This window comes from Schistosoma haematobium, chromosome ZW (assembly GCF_000699445.3).
Source record: "Schistosoma haematobium chromosome ZW, whole genome shotgun sequence".
Classification (NCBI taxonomy): domain Eukaryota; kingdom Metazoa; phylum Platyhelminthes; class Trematoda; order Strigeidida; family Schistosomatidae; genus Schistosoma; species Schistosoma haematobium.
In genome coordinates, this window is record NC_067195.1 from 49147129 (window position 1) to 49172601 (window position 25473).

Below are 25473 nucleotides of genomic sequence, written 5' to 3' on the forward strand. Positions count from 1 at the left end.
GCTGTGATAAACCAGTCAGAGCACAGTGTTTGTCTTCAATATCAGGATTATGTCTAAGTACTAATAGTTGTGATAGCGCATGAAGTCTTTTCATTGAAGCGGTTGTGAAGTTCAGAATTGTGGGAATTCCTATAATAACAATATATCTGTGCCATTGGCCTCTTCATCAGTGACTCTCTTTGGCTCCAAATAGACCGAAGGACAATGGCGGTCAGCAAAGTTTGTGCGATAGAATAGAAGAACATGCACAACATTACGTAAGAAGTACTGCCATAGAAAATGTAGGTACAATAATAAATAAAATATATGAAAACAATATTTCTTTCAAAGAACACGGGGTAATTATAACAACTCTTGGTAAATCTCAACTTACATCAGTCAAGTAACGTCAGTTTGACCATCTGAAAAGATTCGAAAACAGTTATAAGATTATCACAACCCAAGACGTGGGAGAATTATACTGTTCGTTGTTTGTCAACGACATTAGATGCTCCTTACAAGTGGGAAAATGATTCTGTTCCACACAAACGGGTCAAATTAGTGGAATCAAGAAAGAGCAATAAAGACTGCGGCTGTTAACTATGTGGGCCCCTGAAATATAATTTTAAGCGAAAGGAAAGTGAAATAAGTCGTTGTGACGTAAATGAGTTGTTCGAAGTATCAAATCTGTAGACAGCACAATAACAATTGCAAACATACTGAAAGATGAACACAATGCTAGTGAATAAAGAGAACAAAATAAAAGGCGTTATGTTTAAAGTAAAAAAGGGATGTCATGTGAAATGCAGGCCGAGAGGTTCTTCGCAGATATATGAGCACATCCATACATGGAAACTGTTACATTGGGTTTTATCTCAATTATCACGGTCAACCATCTATCTAAACTTCCTACGACATAAAATTTGTTGAATATCAACCTTTTTGGTAACTGATTCATTTTTGTTGTGTTTGCACGACATTTCTTTTCTCTCATCTTCAAGGAGTGAATAAGCTAATTTAATCTTTACACTCCTCTTCTAGACATGTAGTTCTATATTATAGCAAACCAGTAGACGTTTCAGTAACAATATATCTATTGGCTCTAGCAACTCTAACCAACTTACTCCTGTTACCTCTCGTGGAGGAGCATAAGCCTCCCACCAGGATTCTCCATCTGATTTTTTCCCGGAAAATCTTTTCCATTTGTTTCCAAATGCTATTCAGAATTTGCTTATACTGAACATCTAACACCAGGCATTGCAGAACTATGTTGCACTTGCTAAAATAAATAAATCTGTCTAATAACTAACGTTACAGATGTAATGGATTGTGGATAGTTTATATTACGCTATTTGGATTGTGGTTTTTAGGCGCTTAATCCAGCTTTTGGAGGTCATTTGGTTCTTACTGTATGGTTTGGTTAGTGAGTATATAAACAGGATTCGGGTCATGAACTTCATGAGGAGGCATTTGACGAAAAGTGTTAACAGAGAAACCTGCTCACCTATATCTTTTGACTGTCGCAGACTGCTATCATTGTTCAATCAGTACGTACAAGCTCAAAACAATGACGATAAGGATACTATTTTATATAACACACTTCCATACTTCTGCAAGGTTACCTGTTTCCTTTTAGTTCCATTGTAGTTTAGGTTTTTCACGATGCCCAACCCGTCGACTTTGTTGATAAATTCCCAGATATACATATATTTTGTGCACGTGTCTCGCAATTGTTTGTGCGTGAAATTAAGGCCAGAGCGGCGAACAAGTCTTCAGGTACTATAATTCTTGTTTGTTTCACCTTTTTTTTAGAGGAAGGAGGCCTTACTATTGCCCAATTTCTTGAGCCAGATGAGAACGTTGGGGACTGTCTCGAAGTTACTGACTATGAACACGCTGTAATTACCAATAAAGGGTCATATCTACTAAACTCTTTAAATTTAATGAGCACTGGACATACTAGTTTAATTGAATGCATGACAGCCGCTTCAGTACCATCTACATTGGTCAAATGCTTGTACATATTTCTTGATCTTCCTGAGAAATATTCCACTCGGTGTACATTCCATACAAAGTTTCGAGAAGTACGTCATGATTAACATAAATTCACGTTTTTGGGAACAACTATACTTCTAATATATGCCTTTGGAGATAATATTTTCCGGGTACTTAAGATAAGTGAACGCAATAAAAGAAATATGTATAGATTTATGAGGAATATAGGTTTCTCTTACTGTTGTCTAAAATATTAATTGTAATTCTCAAATCTCGCACGACCCTCACTCCTTTTAAGGTCTTCGGTACATCTTTTCCATTTGTGTGCAGTTTCACAAACCAGCATACAATAATTCTCCCTTCAAGGCCTTAATGAATATTGATTGAAAGTTTATTACTAGTCTCATTTTAATTGTTTAAACTGTATTTGATTTCCGTGTATAATTATTTTCCGCCTGCTAGCTTTGTAAAAAGGCTAGATACAGTCAGTCTGATATACTTTATCAACTCTTTAAGTCTAACTGATCTTAACCGTCTTGGGAGTTTAAGATTTCGGACTGGGGCCATCAGCAAGGCAAAACCTAGTGTTTATAGATTCTTGTTAAGATGACTCGTTCTTTGTACGGTATTAAAATACTAGCACGGTTTATGTTTGATTTCCGTTCATACTTTTCTCTTAGTTGAAAAGTCGCAACTGTTAGCACCTCATTCCTATGTAAGCTTTTACATTGTCTTACAAGTGTGCACATTGTTAATTATTGTTTTACAACTAACTAGGTTCTAGTTTTCTTGATGTTTTGTGATTATTGTTCAGCTACTTCAGCGGCTCTGTTTGTATCCCGTAGTAGCCGAGGAATTGGCTCGTAAAGATGCTTTATGTCATCTTTTCAATGCTCTAACAGACTGGTGCGCACCTCATAATGCCTGTTGGCGAGTGACAGCCACTGTGGTATTGTCTACAATTGCTCAGAATTCTCTGACTCCTGTTGTAACAAAGTGCATACACGGTGAGTTACCTAGTGCTTAATTCTATACTAAATAATCCTTAAAGGTATACCTCATGCGGTTTGAGTTCTTAAGCAAACACTGAATTATGAGAGCTAAAATTTAGTTTTATGCACGCAATAAAAGTTTGTCTCACTCACAAACAAATCAATTCCAAGTTCAAATCCATTAAAATACCTCTCGATATTATACGAAACAAATAATGATAAGACATATTTTGTTAAATTCTGATAGGCTTTCAAGTGAAAGCAGAATGTAATTAGACTGTGAAGTGTCTTGTGACAAAATTGATGCAAATTCCATCATGAGTATTATATGTATTCAACTGTTTCAGTGTTTCGATTTTTGTAGTATGAAATTTCATCTAGTGTACTCTAAGCAGTTCAAAAATGTTACGATATTATTCTGGTTTCAGACTCGGAATGTATTTGTCACAGTCTCAAGAATCTCTCTGAAAGCAAGTCAGGTTCGAAAGATTTTGTGAATAGTTTTGTCTCACTGCTTCATGTTGTTCGAGAATCATCTACTGATGACCAGATTCTTTTGGATGATTTCCGAAGCAATAATGGATACCTTGTACTTAGCGACTTCTGTCTCAAGTAAGTTACTTTTTTGGAAAAAGACATTTTATTAAGTTGTTCCTATTATTTAATAAGCCCCTTTCAATATGTATCTTTGTTTGTCACCTCAATATATTTTGATGTCTTTTGTGAATTTGTTTTTGTTCTCTGACAAATCCTTCACAGTGGTTTTGCAACAAATGAATTTTCATAAAGTGCTAAATATATTAGAGTGGAAATCGAAAAAAATATTCTCAACTAAATCATGATTTTCTGCATATTGTCTGCACTTCAAGGCTTCTAGATCGCAAAAGCCTGTGTGAACGTGTGCTCTTGAAGACAGTGCTGACAGTATTTTTACCAAAGTGGTCGGGAAAAAGGATCAATAGGTGCGTTTAAGAATCACAAGAAGAGGATTGTAAAAACAGGTCAATTGAAATCGGAACTAAGTTAATTGTTATTTGCAGTTTTTTCAAGTTTGTGTTGGTATTGTTTGTTTAGGCTTGAAGGATACGAGTGTATGGACCCCATATTTTTTTAAAAATCTACATTACTGTGAGATTTTGATACAATCGCTGCTTTAATCGACATAAACTTTATTATTATTATTTTTGTTTTGAATTTTGCGAAATGCTTTCTTGGATGGTTTTAGTTTGGTATTCGGACAATTATTGTGTTTGGTAATAGAGCATATATAACATTAATAACGGCTTTTTCAACTCCAGTAAGAAAGATTGAATGCTTTAAAGTAAACTCATTTTTGGGTTGTTGTAGAACTTTTGTTGAGAGAGTTCAATGTCCGTTTTCTCCAAATAAAACTTCGCTTGTCTAAAGTGTAATTTTTTGTGTTATATATTGTAATTAGTTGTAGGTTTTAAGGCAAGAAGTTACAGTTTCTGTTCTAATCATGAAATCTACTACACATAGTTACTTTAAATTTAGCGTGTAATACATATCCAAATCATCTTAAATACTTTAAGTTCTTTGTTTTGTTTATTTCTTTTAATTAGACTTGAGGAAAATCGATGTCCAGACTCCGAAAACTCCTTAAAAACTCTTGTGGCTCTTGTTGGTCATCTGGCGATATGTGGCCCAGTAGAACTTCGTCCTAAGGCAGGGGCTGGAGAACAAATCCACAAAATTCCAGGGTTTCACATTTATATGCCGAAAACCGAAGGTATATTCTGTGGTTTCTGTATTTAAAGTTTCTCGTATAAAAGTATTTAACTGTACACAATACCATGTTTATCTACAATACCTAATTAAGAATTGTACTCAAAATTTAATGCTAGTTTCTCTTTTTCATGGTTGTTACCTGATGGATTTCTGCCGAGCGTTCAAAACTAATAGTAGCCATATATTTAATTTAAGGAACATAGGTTCCTGTTCTATCTGCTTTATTATTTTTTTGTCACACGTAGATAAGGTTTACATTCGATTTAACTGTATGAAAACACTTGCTTATCATTTTTTTTTATGTTGATCTAAATTGATCTCTACAAAATTCGTTATTCACATCTTCCACTAATATGTTCATTTATTTAGAGAATTTCATCATTTGGACTGTAAAAAGGCACTTTCAAACTAGTTTTCAACTGGGGAGATTAATTTTACTCATATTTATGAATTAGCTATAATTGTAGATGACTTCAGCTGATAACTGAATATTTTTAGACTTTAGTCAACTGCTTTTAGATTTATTCTGTCATATTACAGAAACCAAGTTACTTGACACTCAGTAACTTCATATGTATTACTTAATATTATATATATATTCGTAGGTTGGTCATCAGTATATTGCTTGCATATGTTGAGACCACTGAGGAAGCAACGCTGAGATAGAAATGAAAAATCTGTTGATAAGGTAATAACGCTTCACCGACCGAAGTAGTTGGGATATGTATTACGTATGCCCAGCCACCACCTACCGCAACCCACAGTGAGCTGGAGTAGGTTGGTTGTTAACTATTGGACTAGGCCATGTTGGTGGATGCAGATTATCCGGTCGGGGTCTGGGCGATTTTGATAACCACTGTTTGTAGATTGGATGACATGGCTCATAATCGATTACGATGGCACAGATAAATTCACTCTGTTCTAAAGTCCTTATGCTTTTTATTCCGCGAATTCATTCTCGAATTGTTGTTTAGGCCTAGTGTTTTCTACTACTAATATTGATGTTACTACTTCTACTACTCTGGGATTAGTCTTGGCAATTTTATCTCTCTATATTAATGTAGTGTAGCAACTTAAACCGATTCATTTGCCGGTTTATAATTTACATATGACCAACTAACCGTTTGATATCCTCTTTGTTTTGACGACTAATTTACATCTAAGTATTATTTTGGCATTATCTACTGATATATTCTTATTTTTCGGCCTCATCACTTATTTACGAATAGATTTGATGTACATATGAAGTGGGTCTCATGTATTTTGTATGTAATAAGTATTAATTATGAGGATTAAGTTCATAATATTGTAGTGATAGGAAAAAAGTCATCTCATATATCATTTGATTCTTCACCTGTATAGTCTCTACTCATTGCTAGGCTAATCGTTAAGAAATTGGATTTTTATTTCGTTTCATTGGCGTACTTAAGTTATTCAGATTGATATTCAGAAAATAAATACATAAATGCTTCACTGAATAAATAATTTATTGTGTTTTCTGATTTCATCATAGCCAGAAAAAGTGTGCGTAACATGTATGCATTTGATGTATTACAATCTCTGTTCAACAGATCTTCAACAAATCATCTTAGTTTACTAGTTTTGAAGACAGTCCAGTCAATTTTTCTTCAGGATTTGGCAAATTATTTCATTTTAGAACAACAAAATATATTGGTTGTCTTTGCCAAAAAAATATTTGAAAAATCATATGAAATCCAGGTTAGGAATTTCTATCAATAATTATGACTTTCTTATGAATTACTCTGTATATGTGATATGCACGCGGATGATACATGTGTAAATAAGTAGAACTTTTCAAATAATTGCATCTGATTTATTGTTTCATTTTGTTACGAACATCAAGCTTATGTTATTTGTTTAAATTGGCAATTTTATTTGGGCAAATTATTTTATTTTAGTGTTGCTGTATTCCTTAATGGTTTTAATTGCAAAGCTTTCATTGTCGTTTTAGGCAATATTATCATTAGCTTATTTTAACTAGAAGTAATCTCACTTGAATCGAAATATGAAGTCAAGTTTTACTAACAAGCAATCTTCTTACCTTGAGATATTGTCATAAGATTTCATGATGAATTACTAAGCACAGTCTTTATCATTGTGAACCAGTTTACATTAAAGGTTTACTATTCTATTAAAATGATAAATATTTACTTTCGCTTAACCAGTTTTTTTAAAGAATAAGTTCATTGATAACATTCTCTACAATGTCAATAAGTAGCGATAAGATTAATGATACTTTACTATCATTTGAATGCTTAAAATATCAAGTTCGTTTATCTTCTTTTATTTTATTTTGATAAATGTTGGCTATTACCAACTTTAGTCTTTCTTTTATTAATAGTTTTCTTAAGGATTCATGCAAAAAACACTCTATAAATAGCTATTCATAAATGATTATGTTTACATTTGCCTGTAACATTAATATTTTTAAAAATTCACAATCACTCGTTTTCCTTCTTTTTTTCATATCAGGAGGCCTATTTTGATTTACTTGAAGCACTAGTGAACAAATTACACTATGTATTCATGAAAGAAATCAGTAGTATTGTCGTTCAAATGAAACTATTTAAGTTAGTGAATATTTGATTAGCTACCCATTTTATTGTTTATTTCATGGGAATACGATTGGAGGCTGAAATTATGTCTAGATTTTGGAGTAATTTTAAAATTTCTGTTATATTGATAAAGCAAGCATGATTGACAGATGTTTATTCTAATGTTTAGTGGTTAAACCATTTGGTTGATCTGTGAATTTCGAGTACTTCTACCCTACTATTGGCTGTGTGTGTAAAACTTTATCAACATATTCATTTTGTATTGAATTATTTATATAAGCTTAAAAATATTTTTCGGTAAAGAATAATTGATGGCTATCGTTTTGGTACTGAGTTAGTGGTCATCATTAGGTAACTGAAAGACAACATAACTCTTTGGATGGATTAACCTTTGTTGTTTTAGCGTTTCGTTATATTAGTTGTAACAGAAAGACTTAAAAATAAACACTTCTCAAAAGTATGTTAAACCAACTGAAGTCGATTTGTTGATGATTCGTTCCATTTGTTATAAAAGCTGTGTTGATAGTGGTGAAATGAATATATAAGGTTGGATTGGAACAAATAACATCACATAGTCACGAATGTGATAAACTGTGGATCTCTGATTTACATTGTAACGCAAAACAGAAGTTACTCTGCTCAATATTTTTGGTACATAAAGTGTTGCAAAATAAAAACACATGTTCCACAGTTGCGGCTCGTTGGTTTGGAGATTCGATATTCAGTTAACTAGTCATGAATTCGAAACTCGGTCCACCCACTGAGGTTCAAGCAGCCAAGTTGCGTTATCAGCCTCATTACATGTACGGTGTTTTAGTATACATATTTTACTATAAAGCTTGTAAAAACCTTAGTTATAATAAAGCGCCAAAACAAAATCATTTGAATTGAAGAGATGATTAATCAATACTCATTTAGTGTATTTTGGCACGCTTTGGGAATGTTCTGTTACTTCGTAGTCCATTTAATCTTTAAAAAAAACCACAGTTTTTATCGTGAAGTTTCCAGGGAATATTCATCTACATCTCAGGGTCGAGACTGTTCTTTTCTCTCAGAAGTATCATATACTCAGTTATGATAGTTGGAAAATAAAATATTCCTATCGGTATCAAATTCCGTGATGGTTTTACTTCCAATATTATCAGTAAAAATAGGTTGTATTCTGATTTATTTTGTTCATTTCTGTTTACTTTTCAGTTTATCCCCTTCTCTGGTTATTGCCTATCGTCACTTTATTCAACTTCTACGAATCAGTCCAGTTTTTAAGGATGTATTTCATGATGTTGGATTAATTGAATTGAGCATAGATCTATTAAATTATTTGATTGATAAAGTGGAAACTTTTTGTAACCCTTCTACAACTTCTAGTGCCTCATGTAGGTTTCTTTTTACAAAAATTATTTCTTTTAATTTTTTTTATTCTGTACATGTGTTTACTAGTTCTTGATATTTTTGTAAGTAAAATACTTGGTCCTTTCGATTTGATTATGTTTATTGTTAATAATAGATAAGATATAACGTATTAGGATTAAGTATTAAATATCATTAAATATATATTCGATCGATATATTTGTTTAGCCAATCAACTATTCGCATTCATGATTCATTTTCAAACCTACTTGTATCTTTTGTAGGTTGTTTACTTTATAGTATTTGTTCATTGCAAATGATAGTCAGTGTGTTTTACATGTTAGTTGTAGAGTCTAACTGAGTATATTTCAAATACTTAATCTTTTTTTTGAACAATCACTTATTAGTTACATGAAATAATTAAACAATAGTTTTAAGACATAATTTGTTCAATTTCAACTGTTATTGTTATTCGGGATGTACAAAGATTTAGAATAGTGTTTTTGTTGTTTACTTGTGTGACTTAAATCTATTTACTGAAATGTTAAAATATTTTTGTTTATAGATTATTAACAAAACTAATAATTTTACAGGTAACATATGGAATCGTATCAATTTTCTTGAGATTTGCATAAGTTGGCATACATGTTTTTTTGTTTTACTTTGCGCTCAGTTTTACATCAGTTCTTCAAAATGATCAATTCATTCTATCAAAGTATAGTTTCAACGGATTATTTTGTCAATTTTGTTTTGATTTGTAGGCGGTTTTCTTTATGATTTTATATTAGTCAGATTACTTTTCAGAATTGAGGAATTACTAAACATTGAATTATATGTTAATCATTAATATTGTTGGTCGTGGCCAACACATGGTGTTATTTATGTAAATGACATTGAGTGATAGAATTGTTTCATAGGTTTCCAATGAATATATATGCTTAAAATCTTCCATTTTGTAAAACTAGTAGTTATATGGTTCGCACTATTTATGCGGACAAACATAAGTAGTATGTAGCACGAATTGGAAGTGGAATGCCTACCAGCAGAAGATTGAGATAAGGAGAAGAGAAAACGAAGCGCAATCGGAATAACAACAGGATTGGAAGAATGATGAAGTATGTAAAAGACAACTGGATGAAGATTTGCAAATAATATATTTAATTTTTAATTTTCATGTTTTACAAAGCTACTATATGGTTTTTCATGAAACAATAAATTGGTTTACCGTACCTGGGTCTTCGTTGACTAAAGTACATTTAACTTGAGGCTTATTGAAATGAGCCCTCAAATGCCCTGGTATTGCCGAAAGTGGTGTGGGCCCTCCCCCCTCTCGAAATGTTTTCAAATGGCCACGCGTATACAGCCTCTGCCAGGGAAGTCCTACTCACTGCCTTCCCGTGGCGGGGGTGTTGTTTACGAAAATGAGAGGACGAGAAGCGAATGTCCGGCGCTTAAACCGGATCCCAAACCAATGATGCACATGGGTTCCAGTATCCTGCGGGAACAAATGGCGTATGAACCAGTCGTTGGTCACCTGCTACCATGGGACTTCATCTTCTCACGATGTTCCACTGCCTTGTGGGTCAGACCTTTAGGTCAAAGGCTCGGGGTGTGGCCCCCTAAGAAAATCACCTGCTTCGGTCCGGGCACCCGGGTAGTATCACAGCCCACACAAAAATATAATGATAATGAAAATGATGGTATTTATTGAAAACTCTATTCTCGCTTCGATTTACAGTCAAACAACCCACATTATTATTATTATTTACTACGTCATTTATTCATTCTCTTTTATTCCCACTTTATGTATTCTTATTTTTCGACTTATACAGCAACTCGCTTATGGTGGAAACTCGGTTCTATCTAAACGTTTTCGAGTCACTGCCTGGTTGAAAATTGTATGCTACCGCCGATTACGAATACTTAAGCAGTTTTTCTAAAACCATGTGCATCATTCAAACTGGCTGCCTTCAACGTTCGCACACTTATGCAGGTCAGACAACAGATAGGGCTCGCTATGTCTTTAGAAAGTCTTAATATCGACTTTTGTTGTCTATCTGAGACCCGTATTCAAGACTTTGGTGAAGTACTACAAATTCGCTCTCCATCTGTCGCTTCAAAAAGCTTGTTTTATGTGCGTTTATCCGGGAACCCTGTGGCATGTTCGTCTGGTCTTGCTGGCGTTGGTGTCTCACTAAGCGCTAGATCTGAGTCAGCACTAGTCGACTGGATCCACATTAACATTCGGTTATGTGCTGTTACATTAGAAAGTTCCATCAAAGTGAGAAATCGACGTGAGAAACGATGTGTTTTCGTCATCTCCGCCTATGTCCTGACAGATTGCAGCCCGGATGCAATCAAGGATGAATTCTACCAACAGTTATCTGTTCTTCTCCAGAAAGTGCGTTCGACAGATATTGTAGTACTAGCCGGAGACTTGAATGCTCAGGTCGGGCGTCTAGGCACAGAAGAGAGTCGTTTAGGTGGCCGATGGGGACTTGTTGGTCGCAGGACAGATAACGGTGAGCGTCTACTGCAACTGTGAACAGACCACAACCTATTTCTGACTAGCACTAACTTTCGGCACAGTCATCGCCGATGTGCCACCTGGCGTCCTCCCTCTGCATCTCAAGCCTGGACTCAGATTGACCACATCGCGATCAGCTATCACTGGCGTGGTTGTGTACAAGACTGCTGCTCCTTCTGGAGTATCTATCTGGACTCGGATCATGCCCTGGTCTGCGCCAATCTTATCTTACTTTTCAGTGGTCAACGAAGTGATCGTCACTAAAGGATTGATGTCAGCAAGCTGATTGCAATTTCTGTTGCTAGTAATTATCGAACCGAGCTAGCTTCTAGGCTAGCTACCATTCCACAGGAAAGTATAGACGAACATTGGTTGCAACCTCATGACGCCATGAAAATGGCGAGAAAAGTCGCTTGCGGCTTCGCGAAACGTCTCGCTTATAAGCACTGGGTTTCTTCTAGTTCCTTACAATTCATCGATGCCCGTCAGTGTACTTAGGCTGACCGTGAGTTTGACCACAAACGAAGGATGTTACGTAATGAAATCGGGCAAAGCTTGTGTAAGGACGGAGAAGCCTGGTGGTCGAAGCGTGCTAATGAGCTGGAAGCAGCAGCTGCATTTGGTAACTACCGGAAGCTCTTCCAACTCATCCGAGCCACTAGCAGCAAGAAGTCTGGTGTGAGCGAAACAATCTGTGAGGATGACGGGATACCAATCACTAACATCCATCGACGTCTTGGACGATGGGCAGAACTCTTCGAAGGACAGTTCAACTGGCCTGCTGCTCCGGCAACATCGGTCGGACTGTCCTGCCCTCCATGGCCGGTGACCATTGATCCACCAAATGAGGCGGAAGTCCGCAAGGAACTTCAACCCTTGGAGCGTTACAAATGACCTGGCCCAGATGACTTACCTCCGGCCCATTTTAAAGATGGTGGTGACTTTCTGGCTAAGGAACTGACTGTGTTGTTTATAGATGCCTGGGAACTAGAGAGTGTTCCAACATCATGGAATGAGTCGATAGTTGTCTCTGTCTTTAGAAGAGGTTCACGTCGTTCCTGTAACAACTATCGGGGGATAAGTCATACTTCGTGGTTTGTTCAAAACCCGAGAAAGATTGACTCGCAAGGAGGAGACTGGTTTTCGTTCTGGTCGAGGATGTATTGATCATATCTTCACCCTCCGCCAAATGTTAGAACACCGTCATACTTATCAAAGGCCAACAATCGTAGTGTTTCTTGACATCAGGGCTGCCTTCGATTCGTTGGACAGGACTGTTCTCTGGGATTGTCTATTGAAGAAGGGTGTGCCTGAGAAGTTTATTAACATCCTAAAAGCCCTATATACAAACACCTCAGGTAGAGTGAGGGCATACAACCACCTTTCTCCATTGTTCCATTCACGAAGTAGAGTTAGGCAGGGTTGCCCAATCTCACCATCCCTTTTCAATCTTGCCGTCGAAGATATTCTGGAAACAGCTCTGATGGGTGTAAGTAGTGGTGGTGTGGATCTGTTGCCTGGAGAAAGACTTCTCGACCTTGAGTATGCGGATGATATTGTCTTATTGTGCGATAATGCCCAAGCCATGCAATCCGCACTTAATCAGTTGGCAATCAGTGTCCGTAGGTATGGTATGTTCTTTACACCTTCGAAGTGCAAAGTACTTCTACAAGACTGGCAGGATTCCAATCCTGTACTCACCCTGGATGGTGAGCAGATAGAAGTAGTCGAGATGTTCGTGTATCTAGGTAGCTGTATAAGTGCTGGTGGTAGTGTGAGTGATGAGATCAATTCAGGCATAGTGAAAGCCAGAGCGGCTTATGCCAATCTGGGCCATCTTTGGCGCCTTCTTGATGTTAGTCTGGCTGTAAAAGGTCGAATCTACAAGGCGTCGGTGAGAGCAGTTTTGCTCTATGCTTGTGAAACCTAGCCTCTCCGAGTTGAGGATGTTAGACGACTCTCTGTGTTTGGTCATCGCTGTCTCCGAAGGATTGCTGACATCCAGTGGCAACACCATGTTGGTAATACAGAGGTTCGGCATCGTGTGTTCGGGCACAGAGACCATAATGCAATTGGTGTCACCATCTTGAAACACCGACTTCAGTGACTTGGATATGTCATCCCAGAGAATTCCACGTCGAGCATTATTTGCCGACTCTGGAACTTGTTGGAAAAAGAGGAGAGGTAGTTACTGTATGCAAAGGACTGACTTCTGTTGGTCCTTCTCGACTCCCTGGCTGTGGTCCGAGAGATGGTGCAACACAGTGGCTTGAGACGTTATCAGATATGGCTCAGAATAGAAGCCAGTGGCGATCCTGCTGTAGCCTTCTTTTATTTCCTAAAAAGTGGTTGTGTCTTCCTTAACTGAAAGAATTCTTTTGGTTGTACCTTTTCGTTTCGCCCATTATTATTATTATTATTATTATTATTATTATTATTATTATTATTATTACGCTGCCTTACTTTATTCTGTTCGTTATTGTTCTTTTTTTTGGACAATTAATGCATTTGAATTAACATTTACTGAAACATCAAATATCTGTTGTGTATTAGTGTTTATAAATAGTTTGTAAAATTAGGATTCTTAAAATTCTTGCAACTACAATTACATGACCTAAAATGAATCAACAAAACTGTCGTCATAAATAACGGGTAGTTTTATAAAATCTGGTCTCACAAGAGAAAAGTGGATAGAATAATTCAATTTACTAGCATAAATTGTCATAAATATAAGTCCTATTCAATATCAGAACAAAAATAAACACGATTTCATGATATAATTAACCACATGGTGTATTTTTAGGTGGTTGTTAATAGACTAGACAAACTGTTGAAATTGAAATTGAAACAATAATGAATCAGTCATATAAGTAACAATAATAGTAGTTCAAGGTGGTAGCATAAACAATCTAAAAAGATTCATGGAGACTTAGGTAGCTATTGTAGTTAGATATTATATGTGTTGCTAGTTTACGTTATTGATTGACATCATGGTTGAAGAGCTTTTGAAAACGTTGGTATTGTCATCGAGTTATTTTTGTTTGCCTATAATACTGCTTAACACAGACATAATCACTCATACTTTATCGCATTAACTATTCAGCTACCTCGTTCCAATGCAAATCGGTTTGAATTAGATAAAGGATTCATCTAATGACATATTAACTTTTTGGAGAATATATTTGCTTTTCATTGAAATCATGAGCCGATCTAAGACCACCTAGAAGCACTGGACTGCATTTTGTCCTCGAGCGGGACTCCTCAGCAGTCTGCATCCACGACACTGCATATGGGAATCTAACCCAGGACCTCTGGTCTTGCGCATGAACCTTGGATCCTGGGTTCGATTTCTACATGTGGGGACGTAGATGTGCACTACTGAATCATACACTAGGAAGAAATGGCCACCCAGTGCTTCTGCGTTCTCAATCTTGGTCTTACGTAGATTGGCTCATGATTTCAATGAAAGTAAACAATTTCTACAACCTCTTACTGACGAATATCTTAAATTTCCAAATCAATTTGTAGATATACCTGATAATTATTCTCAGTCATAATCTGTATAGAATCTGACACATACATGCATCGGTTCACTTTGCCACAATATATTATCATAGCGATATGAAGATATCAAGGATCCCAAACAACTAGTCTGCATCTGCTTACACATTTTGTTCCAACCGTCAAAACTTGATGTCGTATCTTGGGTTGAGTACCTCTGGTCGTATTCCAATCAGTAGTTGTTATTGACCTAGGTAACTCTCAGGGCGGAATTTTTAATCATCAGCCTTAACATTGATCGTTTTTGTATGTGTAGATCAACTTATCAGGGAATCATAAGGCAGTAGAGGGAATCATCTTAAGAAAATGTATTTATAGGTCCTATAATGCTAAAATCCCTGTCTATAAAACTATTGTATACTTTTTAGTGTCAAGTTTCATATTTGTTTTCTTTTTCTATTTTACTGTTTCTAAAACAAAAACAAATCTATTCTTACTTCTAGGTTCATTGGAATTACTCAAAGAGATTAGCGACTATCTTTTTGAATTTTTACAATGTACCGTTACTTCACATGTACAAAATGGTGACGTATTTATTCGTTTAGGCGCTACTAATTGCTTGCTAAATCGTATACTACATACAAACGCTAAAAAACATATCATTCCTTTACGTTCATCTGCGTTGATGATTTATGAAGAATTAATGCTTAATAATGGTGGAGAAGAGCTTATGCCAAATTTATTAGAAAATATGCATCATGCTTATGCTGATTTAAAAATTAATGTAAGTAGTATATATTACTACTATAACTCTCACTTATAGAATGCAAAGCCCCATTTATGTTCATATGCAAAGTAGTAAATAATTATGGCTTCTTTAACAATGATTATTTTGTGCCAGAACCTGTTCGTTTTTAATTTATATAAAGGTAGGTTCGTTAAATTGGGTTTAAGCTAGCTTTCGTTTAATGAAGCTCAAGTCTTCTGGACCGAATCAAATACAGCGACGGGATATGGAATTGCAATTGAATCATGGAAGTTGACTATTGCAAGCACTAGTATCACTGAAAATTTATTGTCGTACACTGCAATATAAATTTTTATTGAAATAGATCTACTGTAAAAATTGATACCCCTTATAATCTTTTGAAGTTTCTTTTTGTTTAACAATATGATGCAGATATGTTTATCTGTTTTTTTTTGTACTAACAGTCGATATATTGTTGATATGAAGATAATTTTATTTCTGTCTGACACCAGTTGAAGAACTAAGAAGTGATGATTAGCTTTTTGATCCTAGTGTAAAACTCTTCAGTAATGGACACTCACAATAGCTTTATTTTAAAATATATTGGAAGAAGTCTACTTCTAGTCCAGATTAGGTGTATGTTATTTTGATGCATGTTTGCAAGCAGAAAGTCTAAAATAGTATTTTTTTAAAAATACGAATCCTGTAAGCTTTAAATACAAGGAATAAAGAAAGAGGAGTTGATATAATCTTGAAGTCAATTGAAGTTATTTTGTTTTGTTGTTGTTGTTGTGGTATGTGTGTATGCAACTTCCTAATATCGACCACCAACTACCTCATAAAAGACAAAACATTTTGTACTCTAGAAGCACTGGTTTAGAACTGATTGATAGTCGTATACTAGGTTTAAGTTATCCATAAAAATGTCGTTTATTAGAATGAGATGTAATAACCTATTTAATAGTTCCCAGTTTTATCAACTTCGTTTACCGTTCACTCATATCTTAAAGTATTTTGAAATAATGGGATTTGGTTCTTAAAATTCCGAATGATAGGCAGAGTAAAATGTAGCAATTGTATAACTGGTTACAATTCCAATTAGAATGATCAGTATAAGGTTGTGGAGGTTGTTGAGCTTTAATTGAGGTCATGGATCAATCAATATTAGACCACTTTTAAAAACCTGGAAGCATTAGACCGCCGTTCCGTTCTAGTATGAAACTCCTCGGCAGTGCGCGTCCACGATCCCACACGTGGGGATCGAAACCAGAATCTTTGGTCTCGCGTGAGAACGCTTAACTTCCAGATCACTGATCCGGCCTCCAACGGTGTTAATGTCTAACTTCAACCAATCCATACGCGCGAGACCGAAGGTTCTGGGTTCGAATCATGAGTACGGAATCGTGGATACATACTTTTGAGGAGTCCCTTAGTAAGAAAAAATGGTCGTCCTGTGCTTCCAGGTTTTCAATGGTAGTCTAACACTGATCGGCTCATGATTCCAATTAAAACCCAATTAGTATTGTATTTCATATTAATTAAAACGTTACAAAAGATGAATTTTTTGATAGAAATGTTATCAAATTTGTTTTATTGTAAATATATTTCAGATTTTATGTTCGTTTTGTCGAGTTTTACGTGAATCACATAGATGCAGAACAGTTTTTCGTAAACTGAATGGATTTGTCTATGTGATGCAAGAATTAATTTATTTAGAAGGTTGTTTAAACTTATTTACATCAACTGTCAATTCCTTTCAATTATCCAAGAAAGAATCATCATCACCAGCGAAACATGTAATCTCATCTACAGAATCTAGTCCCCAACATCAACATTCTCATTTATCGCGTAAAACATTTTTGTCAAGTCTAACATATCCTCAGTTATTTCTTTTGATTAAATCTATCTTTTGCAATTTGGGAATTGCTATGAAATTTGAACCATCCAACGCTCATTATTTTGTGACTGAGGTAAGATAAACTCGAATATATATAGGCAGATGTCGACATTCTGTGATTTCTAGTTTATTTTTATTATGATTGAATTAAAAGTTAACTAAACAGTAGAATCTTAGCTGGATAAAAGTTATTTAGAGTAATGAGGGAGTTTATTATTTCTATTTTTGTCGTAATTGTTGACCTTTACTTTTTTTCGCATTTAATCTTGTCCATCATTTGTTGTTGTTGAGTTATTAATCAGGACCAAAATTGTCAGTTCGACTATTCATATTGAAACCATTTCTAATAATCTGCGAAAAGTAGTCGCAGTTGATTGATCATTGGGTGGTGATCAATGCCATATGTGTCCGGTCCTTCCTAGCGCAGGTCGAATCCTATCGATAAAGTTGCAATGTGGGCACTAGTCTAGGTGACTCGACATTGCGTGCACTACGTTGAGATAAGATGGTGGTTAGAGGTAGTCGACAGAAAACCCTGGACCTAGATTGGGTGCTATTTGGCACTTGTCAGCAAGGTGTACCTGTAGTCTTGAGTGAATTGATGCTCCCTGACGGGAGCGATCCCGTGTCACTCAGCTTCACAATCAGAAACGTTACCACTGGGTTATCCGGGCCGCGACTGACCTCCTGTAGGACTGAGATGTATTTACAATTTATTGATCACTGGTTGGTGATCAATGTCATGTGTGTCAGGTCCTCAGTAAAGTGCCAGGGTGAACATATCCATTTACAGGTGACGAGTCCCAAATAGAATGAAACGCGCTTTTGACTTACTGGCAATATTAAGGCAATCCTCACAGGATGCACATATTGCCAATATAAGACTGATCAATTGCAACCATAAACATCAATTGGAAGATTCAAGCAACCAATACAAAAATGAACATAGGTATTATATATATAATGTAAATTTTATGGCATTATTAATGTACGCTTATTATTAGCATACTATGAGTATTTATACCATTATATTCAGTTTTAACAATTCAACATTTTATCTTCAGTTATCTTTCATTATTTTTAATCTGTAGATTCAATATACGACTTTAACTGATGCAATTCTGTCTCTTAGTTCAAATAAACAACAAATTGGTACATTCCATATTAATTCATATAATCAATTCATATCTATCAACATAAATGAACTAATGAATGGGTTCAATGATTCAATATATCACCAAACAAGAAGTATAAGATCGAAATATTTATATGCTTTATTTATGAATCTTAAATTAATGGAATCATTGTTATTATCCTCTTCTTCAGTACAAACATCTTTGAATAAGATAAAAATGGAACATAACAAGAACGAGAATAACACTTTAGACAGTTATCTTGATATGAATAAATCCTCCCCTGATATCGTTGTTAATCTACCTAGACGAATTGTTGAATGGTGTCTTATTTTTAGATATTTTTATGATTTAGCAATCGATGCCTATGATCGGTAAGTTAGCATAAGATGACTATCCATTTTGAATTTAATTAGTGTAGTTTGTTATTTGATTTTGATTTTTTAAATGTTGGAATGGTTGTTTTGAAAAAAACTTCAGATTCAGAGCTTGCTTTAGATATTTTCTTCGATCATCTGACAGTAAATATTTCATCGCTTCCTTTTCTCAGACAGATCGTTGAAGTCGCCACTGATAGTCTTCCAAGTTCAATAGTTTATAAGGTTACGCAACTGATGAAAGTTAAGCAAAATATTCCATCAAATAGGAAGAACGAAAAAAATAGTTATGCCTTATTTGTCTGTCTCTGGTTTTTCTTAGTTAGTTGTTCTTCATTTTTCTATATTTCTTGAGTCAGTAGTTGATCGTTTCATAATCTGATATAATGTGTTTGTTTATTATTAACTTTTATTACGTTTAAATCCCGCTATAGTTATCGTAGCATATCGGGGTGACCCGTGAACTGAATATTTAACACATGTCTCATTTACCATTGTTGTCGCAGGTTCACAAACCACATTAACTGACTTACCAACTTTACTCATTAACATCAACATTGTTTACCCACAACACTCGTATTGTATAAAAGACTTGTAATTGAATATCTGTTGCGACATATTTATGTTACTTTAAGTTATTATGTTTCACAGTTGTAGAACATTATGAAGATTGTTATATGGTTTTCTCATTTTTTAATGGCATATCATATGTCTCACTTGCAACATAGATGATGTATGTTAACAAATTTCAAACGAGCCTTTTGTATCTACGTTAGGATCTTGTCGGTTGACTCACTGTAGGGTGATTAATCTATTCAGGTAACGAGTAGATAAATGGATTCAACTACTTTATACTTTGTTGACAAGTTAGGCATCAACAAACACTAACATTTTGGGGAAATTATGGGTCTAAGATGTGAGCGATTGGCCTTGAACTTTGCTAATTAGCACTTAGTTTTTTTTAGAATGCTTTGGATTATTGTATATATTTTTAGCATTATCATAAAGCCGCTTTACTTCTGTTTTGTCTTTTTCTGTCGTTGTTTTCTACGTCCATTTTTTCTGCGAAAACTGCTCCAGAGATTCTGTCCGTTCAATTTTATTGGATAAAAATGTGGATTTTTCGACTCTCCATCCTAATAATAGTGATACAACTCTCACTGCAACTGTTGGGAATAACGATAATACTGTTGGGACTACTAAATTACCTATTAATAATAATAATAACAATAATAACACAACATCGAATGTAACAGACATTCTCATTATACATCCAGATGCAGTTATTAGTCTCTTAAAACTTATTGCTGATTTAAGTGAATATTTAAATAACGAATTTTATCATCCATCGTCGGATGATGATGATTATGATCTGTGTATTGATTTTCAGGTGGGTTTATTTTGTCTGTCTGGGTTATTCCGTGTTATTTTTTATCAGTTCATTATCATTTAAAAATGTTCGATAGCTTGACATATTTTTACTGTTATTCAGTTATTGATTTGGGAGATGGTGGTGGTGGGGGTTTCGAATCGTTATCGTTTGTCTACTGATCAATATAAACTGAGGAGTGTTAGATGTTTCATTTATTTCACTTGCTGATCTTTCGGGATCTATGTAAATTAGTCTTGTGAGATTTCACTGAAAATGACTTGTGGATTGATTTTGGAAAGTTTTGGCAACGAAAATCCAAAGTCAATGAGTAGTATATCAAAAAACAGCGTTTCGTAAAGCGTTCTCAGTGTACTCTTCACGTCAAATTCACATGCAATTAATAATGAATTTATTTTAAAGTAATACTAACTATGCTTTAGTAGATAAACAGATTTGTTGTTTAAGATACGTCATTTGGACTAGTAATATCTATTGTTATGTATAAGAGTTGCAAACTGATTTTCTGTATTGTACATATTTTATGAATTTATGTTCACTCTATTCATGGATATCAAAGAAAGCAATCTTGAGTACCTTAGTTTCATCGTTTCTTACTTGTTTCATTGGTTTTGTTCATAATTGTAATGCGTAGGGAATTAATCGATATCTAGAGATGACCCACCAATAAGAATTGTGGGCGAGACTATAGTTTATGGACGAACCAATCAGGTATAAGATTACAGGTCTCGGATTTCGGCGCGAAATTCACCCATCTTTTTGGCTGATGTCATTTCGTGATGAAAACCCTAAATGTAATTCCTAACCCTAACTATCAACTGTAAATCATAATTCTAATTCCTCACACAGGTTTATAACCCTCATTAGGTCCTAGTTATTAGGTAGGCACTATCAAGGTCACTTTAGTGTCGCTCGAAGGTCGTCCATAAATTATATTCCCACCGAATTGTGTAATGTTCCTCCATCCTGTGTGTTCTAATTCGTCTATAAAGTAGCATCCTAAACTGTGACCGATGATGCACTTCAATTATCACGACTAACGTCGAGTTGAGGCTGAGGTAGTCTGAACTCCTATCGTTCAACTGGTATACACTTCTTTCCCAGTATTGAGTTTGACTAAGAGAACACTGGCGAAAGGCTTTTATTATTATATTTCAGGAAGTATATTTATCTCAAACACATTAGTTTATATACATGAATTATCGGACCGGAACTCATCTTAAATAAATCCCTTACTATCATACTGTAACAGAGAGAACTGAGCAAACGGTATATAATTAATTAACCATAATTATGGAATAATATAACGTATAATAATTAGTAGGTTCAATGGAAACTCAGAATACGGGAAACAGATATAATAATCCAGTTATCTAATAATTATATAATATAAAATAATTACTAAATTTACAACACTCCTAATGTCCATTGTTTCACAACAATAATAAAAGGATGTATTCATCTGACTTAATCTTATTTATAACATCAGTATCCTTGTGCATGTGTACTGTCTGTTTCCAGCTATAAACTCAGATAACTAAGTTAGGGATAAATTTCTTCAAGTTCCAGTAGAAATCTCTAACTTAGCCGATACTAGTAAGTCATTTACTTAATCATAACAATGAGTGAATATTACACCATTACCATTAATTGACTAAATTTAGAACATCTAAACAATTAAATTCAAAACAGTTCATTGAAATAGTATTCGATAAAAGATATTAGTAGTTCTTGGATTCCATGTCGTTGACAATCATAGTTATGGGTTGATTGGCGAAATCGTTCTAAACCAAAACGTATTGTCAATCTATCACTTCGTGGGTTTCAATAGTTTTCCGGTTGATTTTATTTCGTGCTTAAAAGAAAGAAAACTTCATTTAAATGAATACTTTTTGTTTAATAATTCATTTTAATTGGTTTGAGGGATCGATCCCACCATATTTATTTTTCACTGTATATTATTTTCCCATATCTTTTCTTGTAGAGTTGTTTATTAACTGTAATCACTGATTTGTTACACAGTGAACGTAATCAACAATTAATGTGTAATGTGTATATGCCTCGTGAAATTCTTAATTTATTTCGCAAACCATTAGCCAATGATAATCATCCATTACACGATCAAATTCGTGGCCTTTTTGAATGCTTAGCCATTCAGGCTTTAACTCCTAATGATCTTCGGTATGTTCGTCACTATTCCTATAATTTTTAGTTAAGATTTTAATGCCGGACTAGGCTGTACATATATATTTCTTAACAGTAAATTGTGTACCATTAAATACATATGTAGTATCTTGTATTATCAGTGAATTCATTATTTTTATTCAGCAGAGTAAATTGTATAGTTAATCATTAACCTAATTGACTATTTAGTCGTTATTATATAGTATACTGTTGACAGACAATCAAATTGAAATTAATTCCAATATGACTGAAGTTTCATTAAGTAGGAAATTACGTTAAAAGCTTCGTATTTCTGGAGAGCTGTTTCACTTTATCTTAGAAGGAGTGGGGTTAGGCTAAGAAATGTGTGCTACTCGGGATTTGCAAACAGAAAAAGTAACAGTTCACTTCAGATGCTTTTTGTTTTAATTTCATTAGTTCTCAATTAGTTTTACTTCAAGAAGGGGGACTATCTTAAAAAATTTGGTCTCGTTTATGCCTGCTGGAATTCTTGGCAAGGTTTATTATTGTTTGATATACCGTAAGCGTGTTTGGGATTAAATCTCTGGTTTACTCTTTATGAAACTTAACTGTGTTTAGAAATAAACAATAGTTAATGATTTAAGTGCTTAGTATATATATTTCACTACAAAATTTGTTTACTGATCGACTGAATTATACTTTACTGTTAATATTGTATTTCACTTGATTTTCTAATTGGAAAAATAAATTGTTTTCAGTTCCTTGATCTAGATCTTTTCAACAGTTCATAACACGAAGCATGATTGGAATGTAAATCACCTTAATAATATGGCATACATGTCTAGGATTTGTTCGGATTTCAATTGTTTATAAAATAAACCAGTCTTAATTTTAGTGTTAAGATTTATTTTATTCATTGTAAGCTTTTGGATTAAAATATTACATGGAATGTAACTTTAATTCAATTATTAAGAATACCTTAAACATTATTTCATAGCTACGTTCCATTTGAATCTACTAGTAATCAAGTCTTTTTTTTATGAATCTTTTCTTACTGGGATCTAGATTTTTCATAAATTTGCTTAACAAAATTGGAAATAGATGAACTTACCATTCCGGTTGTACTATTTATCCCTTGGAAATACAAGCTTCGAACATAGGTTTCGTGCTAGGTGGCACTCGTTAGCAAAAAGTATATGCAATGTTGAAGAAACTAACGCTGAGTGTGGGATTCAAACCTGGGTCAATCTGTTTCACAGTCTGCGACCTTGCCACTAAGCTACTCATGACCGTCTATAGTACATCTTGCTGATGAGTGTCAACTAGCACGAAACCTAAATCCAAGTTTCATGCTAACTAATTCCAACCTTTTGAAGTCTCAGAATAGTTCGCGCGATGTTGAGTCATGCACACTAGTGGTCACATTGAAGCCCAATATATTGAAGTTAGTCAGCACTAAAGACTAGACGAATATTATATTGGTCACTAATCAGCGATCAATCAGTTGTAAACGTTAGCTATATGAATAGTTTTTCACCGTTACCTTATTATAATACTTAATCTGGATTTTGAAAACTTTATACCTATTTATTATTTGTTTTTGTGCTTCTTCTGTTTCTTTTTTCTAGTGAATTTCTTCGACTTTCTGACACATTGTCAAAGTTAGATGCCAGTCTAATTTATCCTGCTGAAAATAATAATTTATTGAATTCATTATTTAGTTTATCAGATGAAGCAAAAATTTTACGATCCAAATCTTTATCATTTCGTTTAAATCCATTGACATTAAGTCAGATTAAATGTCTCATAGCTATGTCAACACCATCTCATGTAGAATTTAATAAACAAATTATCCGACGTGATTCACGTATTAATTATTCTAGTGTCCGATCAAGTTCACCAATGAATTCAGAAATTGGTCTATCTATATCACCCCCATTCGTTGAATTCAATATGTCTACTGAAGGATTTGGTTGTTTATTTCTACCATCAATTGCACCACAAGGATCATCTTCAGTTGCACATTTATGCGGAGCTGTTTCCGCTAATTCTTTAGGGAATTCAGCTAATAGTTCGATGAATGATATGAATGCAGGAGGGGGTGTTGGGCCAGGTGAGTCTTTGGATAGATTGATGTGGTCAACTATCGAGCAGTAGAGGGCGTTTGTCCCTTTTTAAAATTGTCACGATCTTCATTTGTAGGTGTTTTACTCACCAATTTTATTTGATATTAGTGCTTCCGCAACAGTGTGAAGATAAAAAAGACTTGTAACATTATGTCCATCGTTTCAAGTTGCCACACCATATCAATACAGTGCAATTAAATTATCAAGACAAATGTCAGAGTAGTATAAGTAATAAAGACTAAATAGTGTGATTCGAAAAGAAAAAGCCAATTCACGGACTAGAATAATATAACGTAATTTTAAAACTCAGGTAGTAAGGGAAGAAAAAGAGTAAGTTTATCAATGTCATTATTACGGATTACAAAACATGTCATCCAACGTCTCCAACCATTGATTACAATCACCAGAAAGATCCCAACCAATTAGCCTTTACCTACTCACTCATCTTATTCCAATAGTCAATGACTTGATGTCATGTCTTGAATTAATCACTCTTGCCTTTCTTATAACTTACTCGTTCACTACCCAACATCATCCATCGAGGTAACTAGTGGTTAAAGATACTAACAAAGCTGTGTCTTCTGAATTCTCGGAGCTAATCAGTCAAAAAATTTTAGGGAATATCCTAATTCCAAGGAAGAAATAAGAATATTAGGTCACATTTATTAAAAAGCTTAATGAAAATCACGAAAGTTACTATTGATAAGGTTCACTTGTTTCAATGATCTCAAATGTTAGTTGTCGATAAATTCACCACACTAAATGTCTAATGTAGAGATATCAGTAGTTTGACATCCCTGTTAAGAAATATTACTACCAAGCGCTAATATAAAATATCTTAATGAGTAGCCGGTAAGTCGCATACTTTACTGAACGTTGTAGTACTTGATAAGATGATTACTCTTACTAAATAACATTATATCGTAATTGAGTTTGACTATCTAGATTATTATGCACACGTATTGTTATTGAATAATTTATTTAATAC

The 25473-nt window shown here is 34.5% G+C and overlaps 1 protein-coding gene across 1 annotated transcript in view; it reads left to right on the top strand.

Moving 5' to 3' along the window:
• Positions 1 to 1348: 1348 nt before the first annotated feature.
• Positions 1349 to 25473, top strand: part of WDFY3 (WD repeat and FYVE domain-containing protein 3) — a 108798-nt gene continuing 84673 nt past the window's right edge. The window contains exons 1-15 of the mRNA XM_051208673.1: positions 1349 to 1596; positions 1632 to 1755; positions 1792 to 2063; positions 2789 to 2981; positions 3395 to 3578; positions 4550 to 4716; positions 6229 to 6434; positions 7209 to 7306; positions 8489 to 8667; positions 15173 to 15453; positions 17028 to 17387; positions 18406 to 18821; positions 19905 to 20214; positions 22199 to 22395; positions 23988 to 24472. Of these exons, the coding sequence (XP_051071719.1) occupies positions 1956 to 2063; positions 2789 to 2981; positions 3395 to 3578; positions 4550 to 4716; positions 6229 to 6434; positions 7209 to 7306; positions 8489 to 8667; positions 15173 to 15453; positions 17028 to 17387; positions 18406 to 18821; positions 19905 to 20214; positions 22199 to 22395; positions 23988 to 24472 (3184 nt within the window). The 5' untranslated portion in view covers positions 1349 to 1596; positions 1632 to 1755; positions 1792 to 1955. The remainder of the gene's footprint in view (positions 1597 to 1631; positions 1756 to 1791; positions 2064 to 2788; positions 2982 to 3394; positions 3579 to 4549; positions 4717 to 6228; positions 6435 to 7208; positions 7307 to 8488; positions 8668 to 15172; positions 15454 to 17027; positions 17388 to 18405; positions 18822 to 19904; positions 20215 to 22198; positions 22396 to 23987; positions 24473 to 25473) is intronic.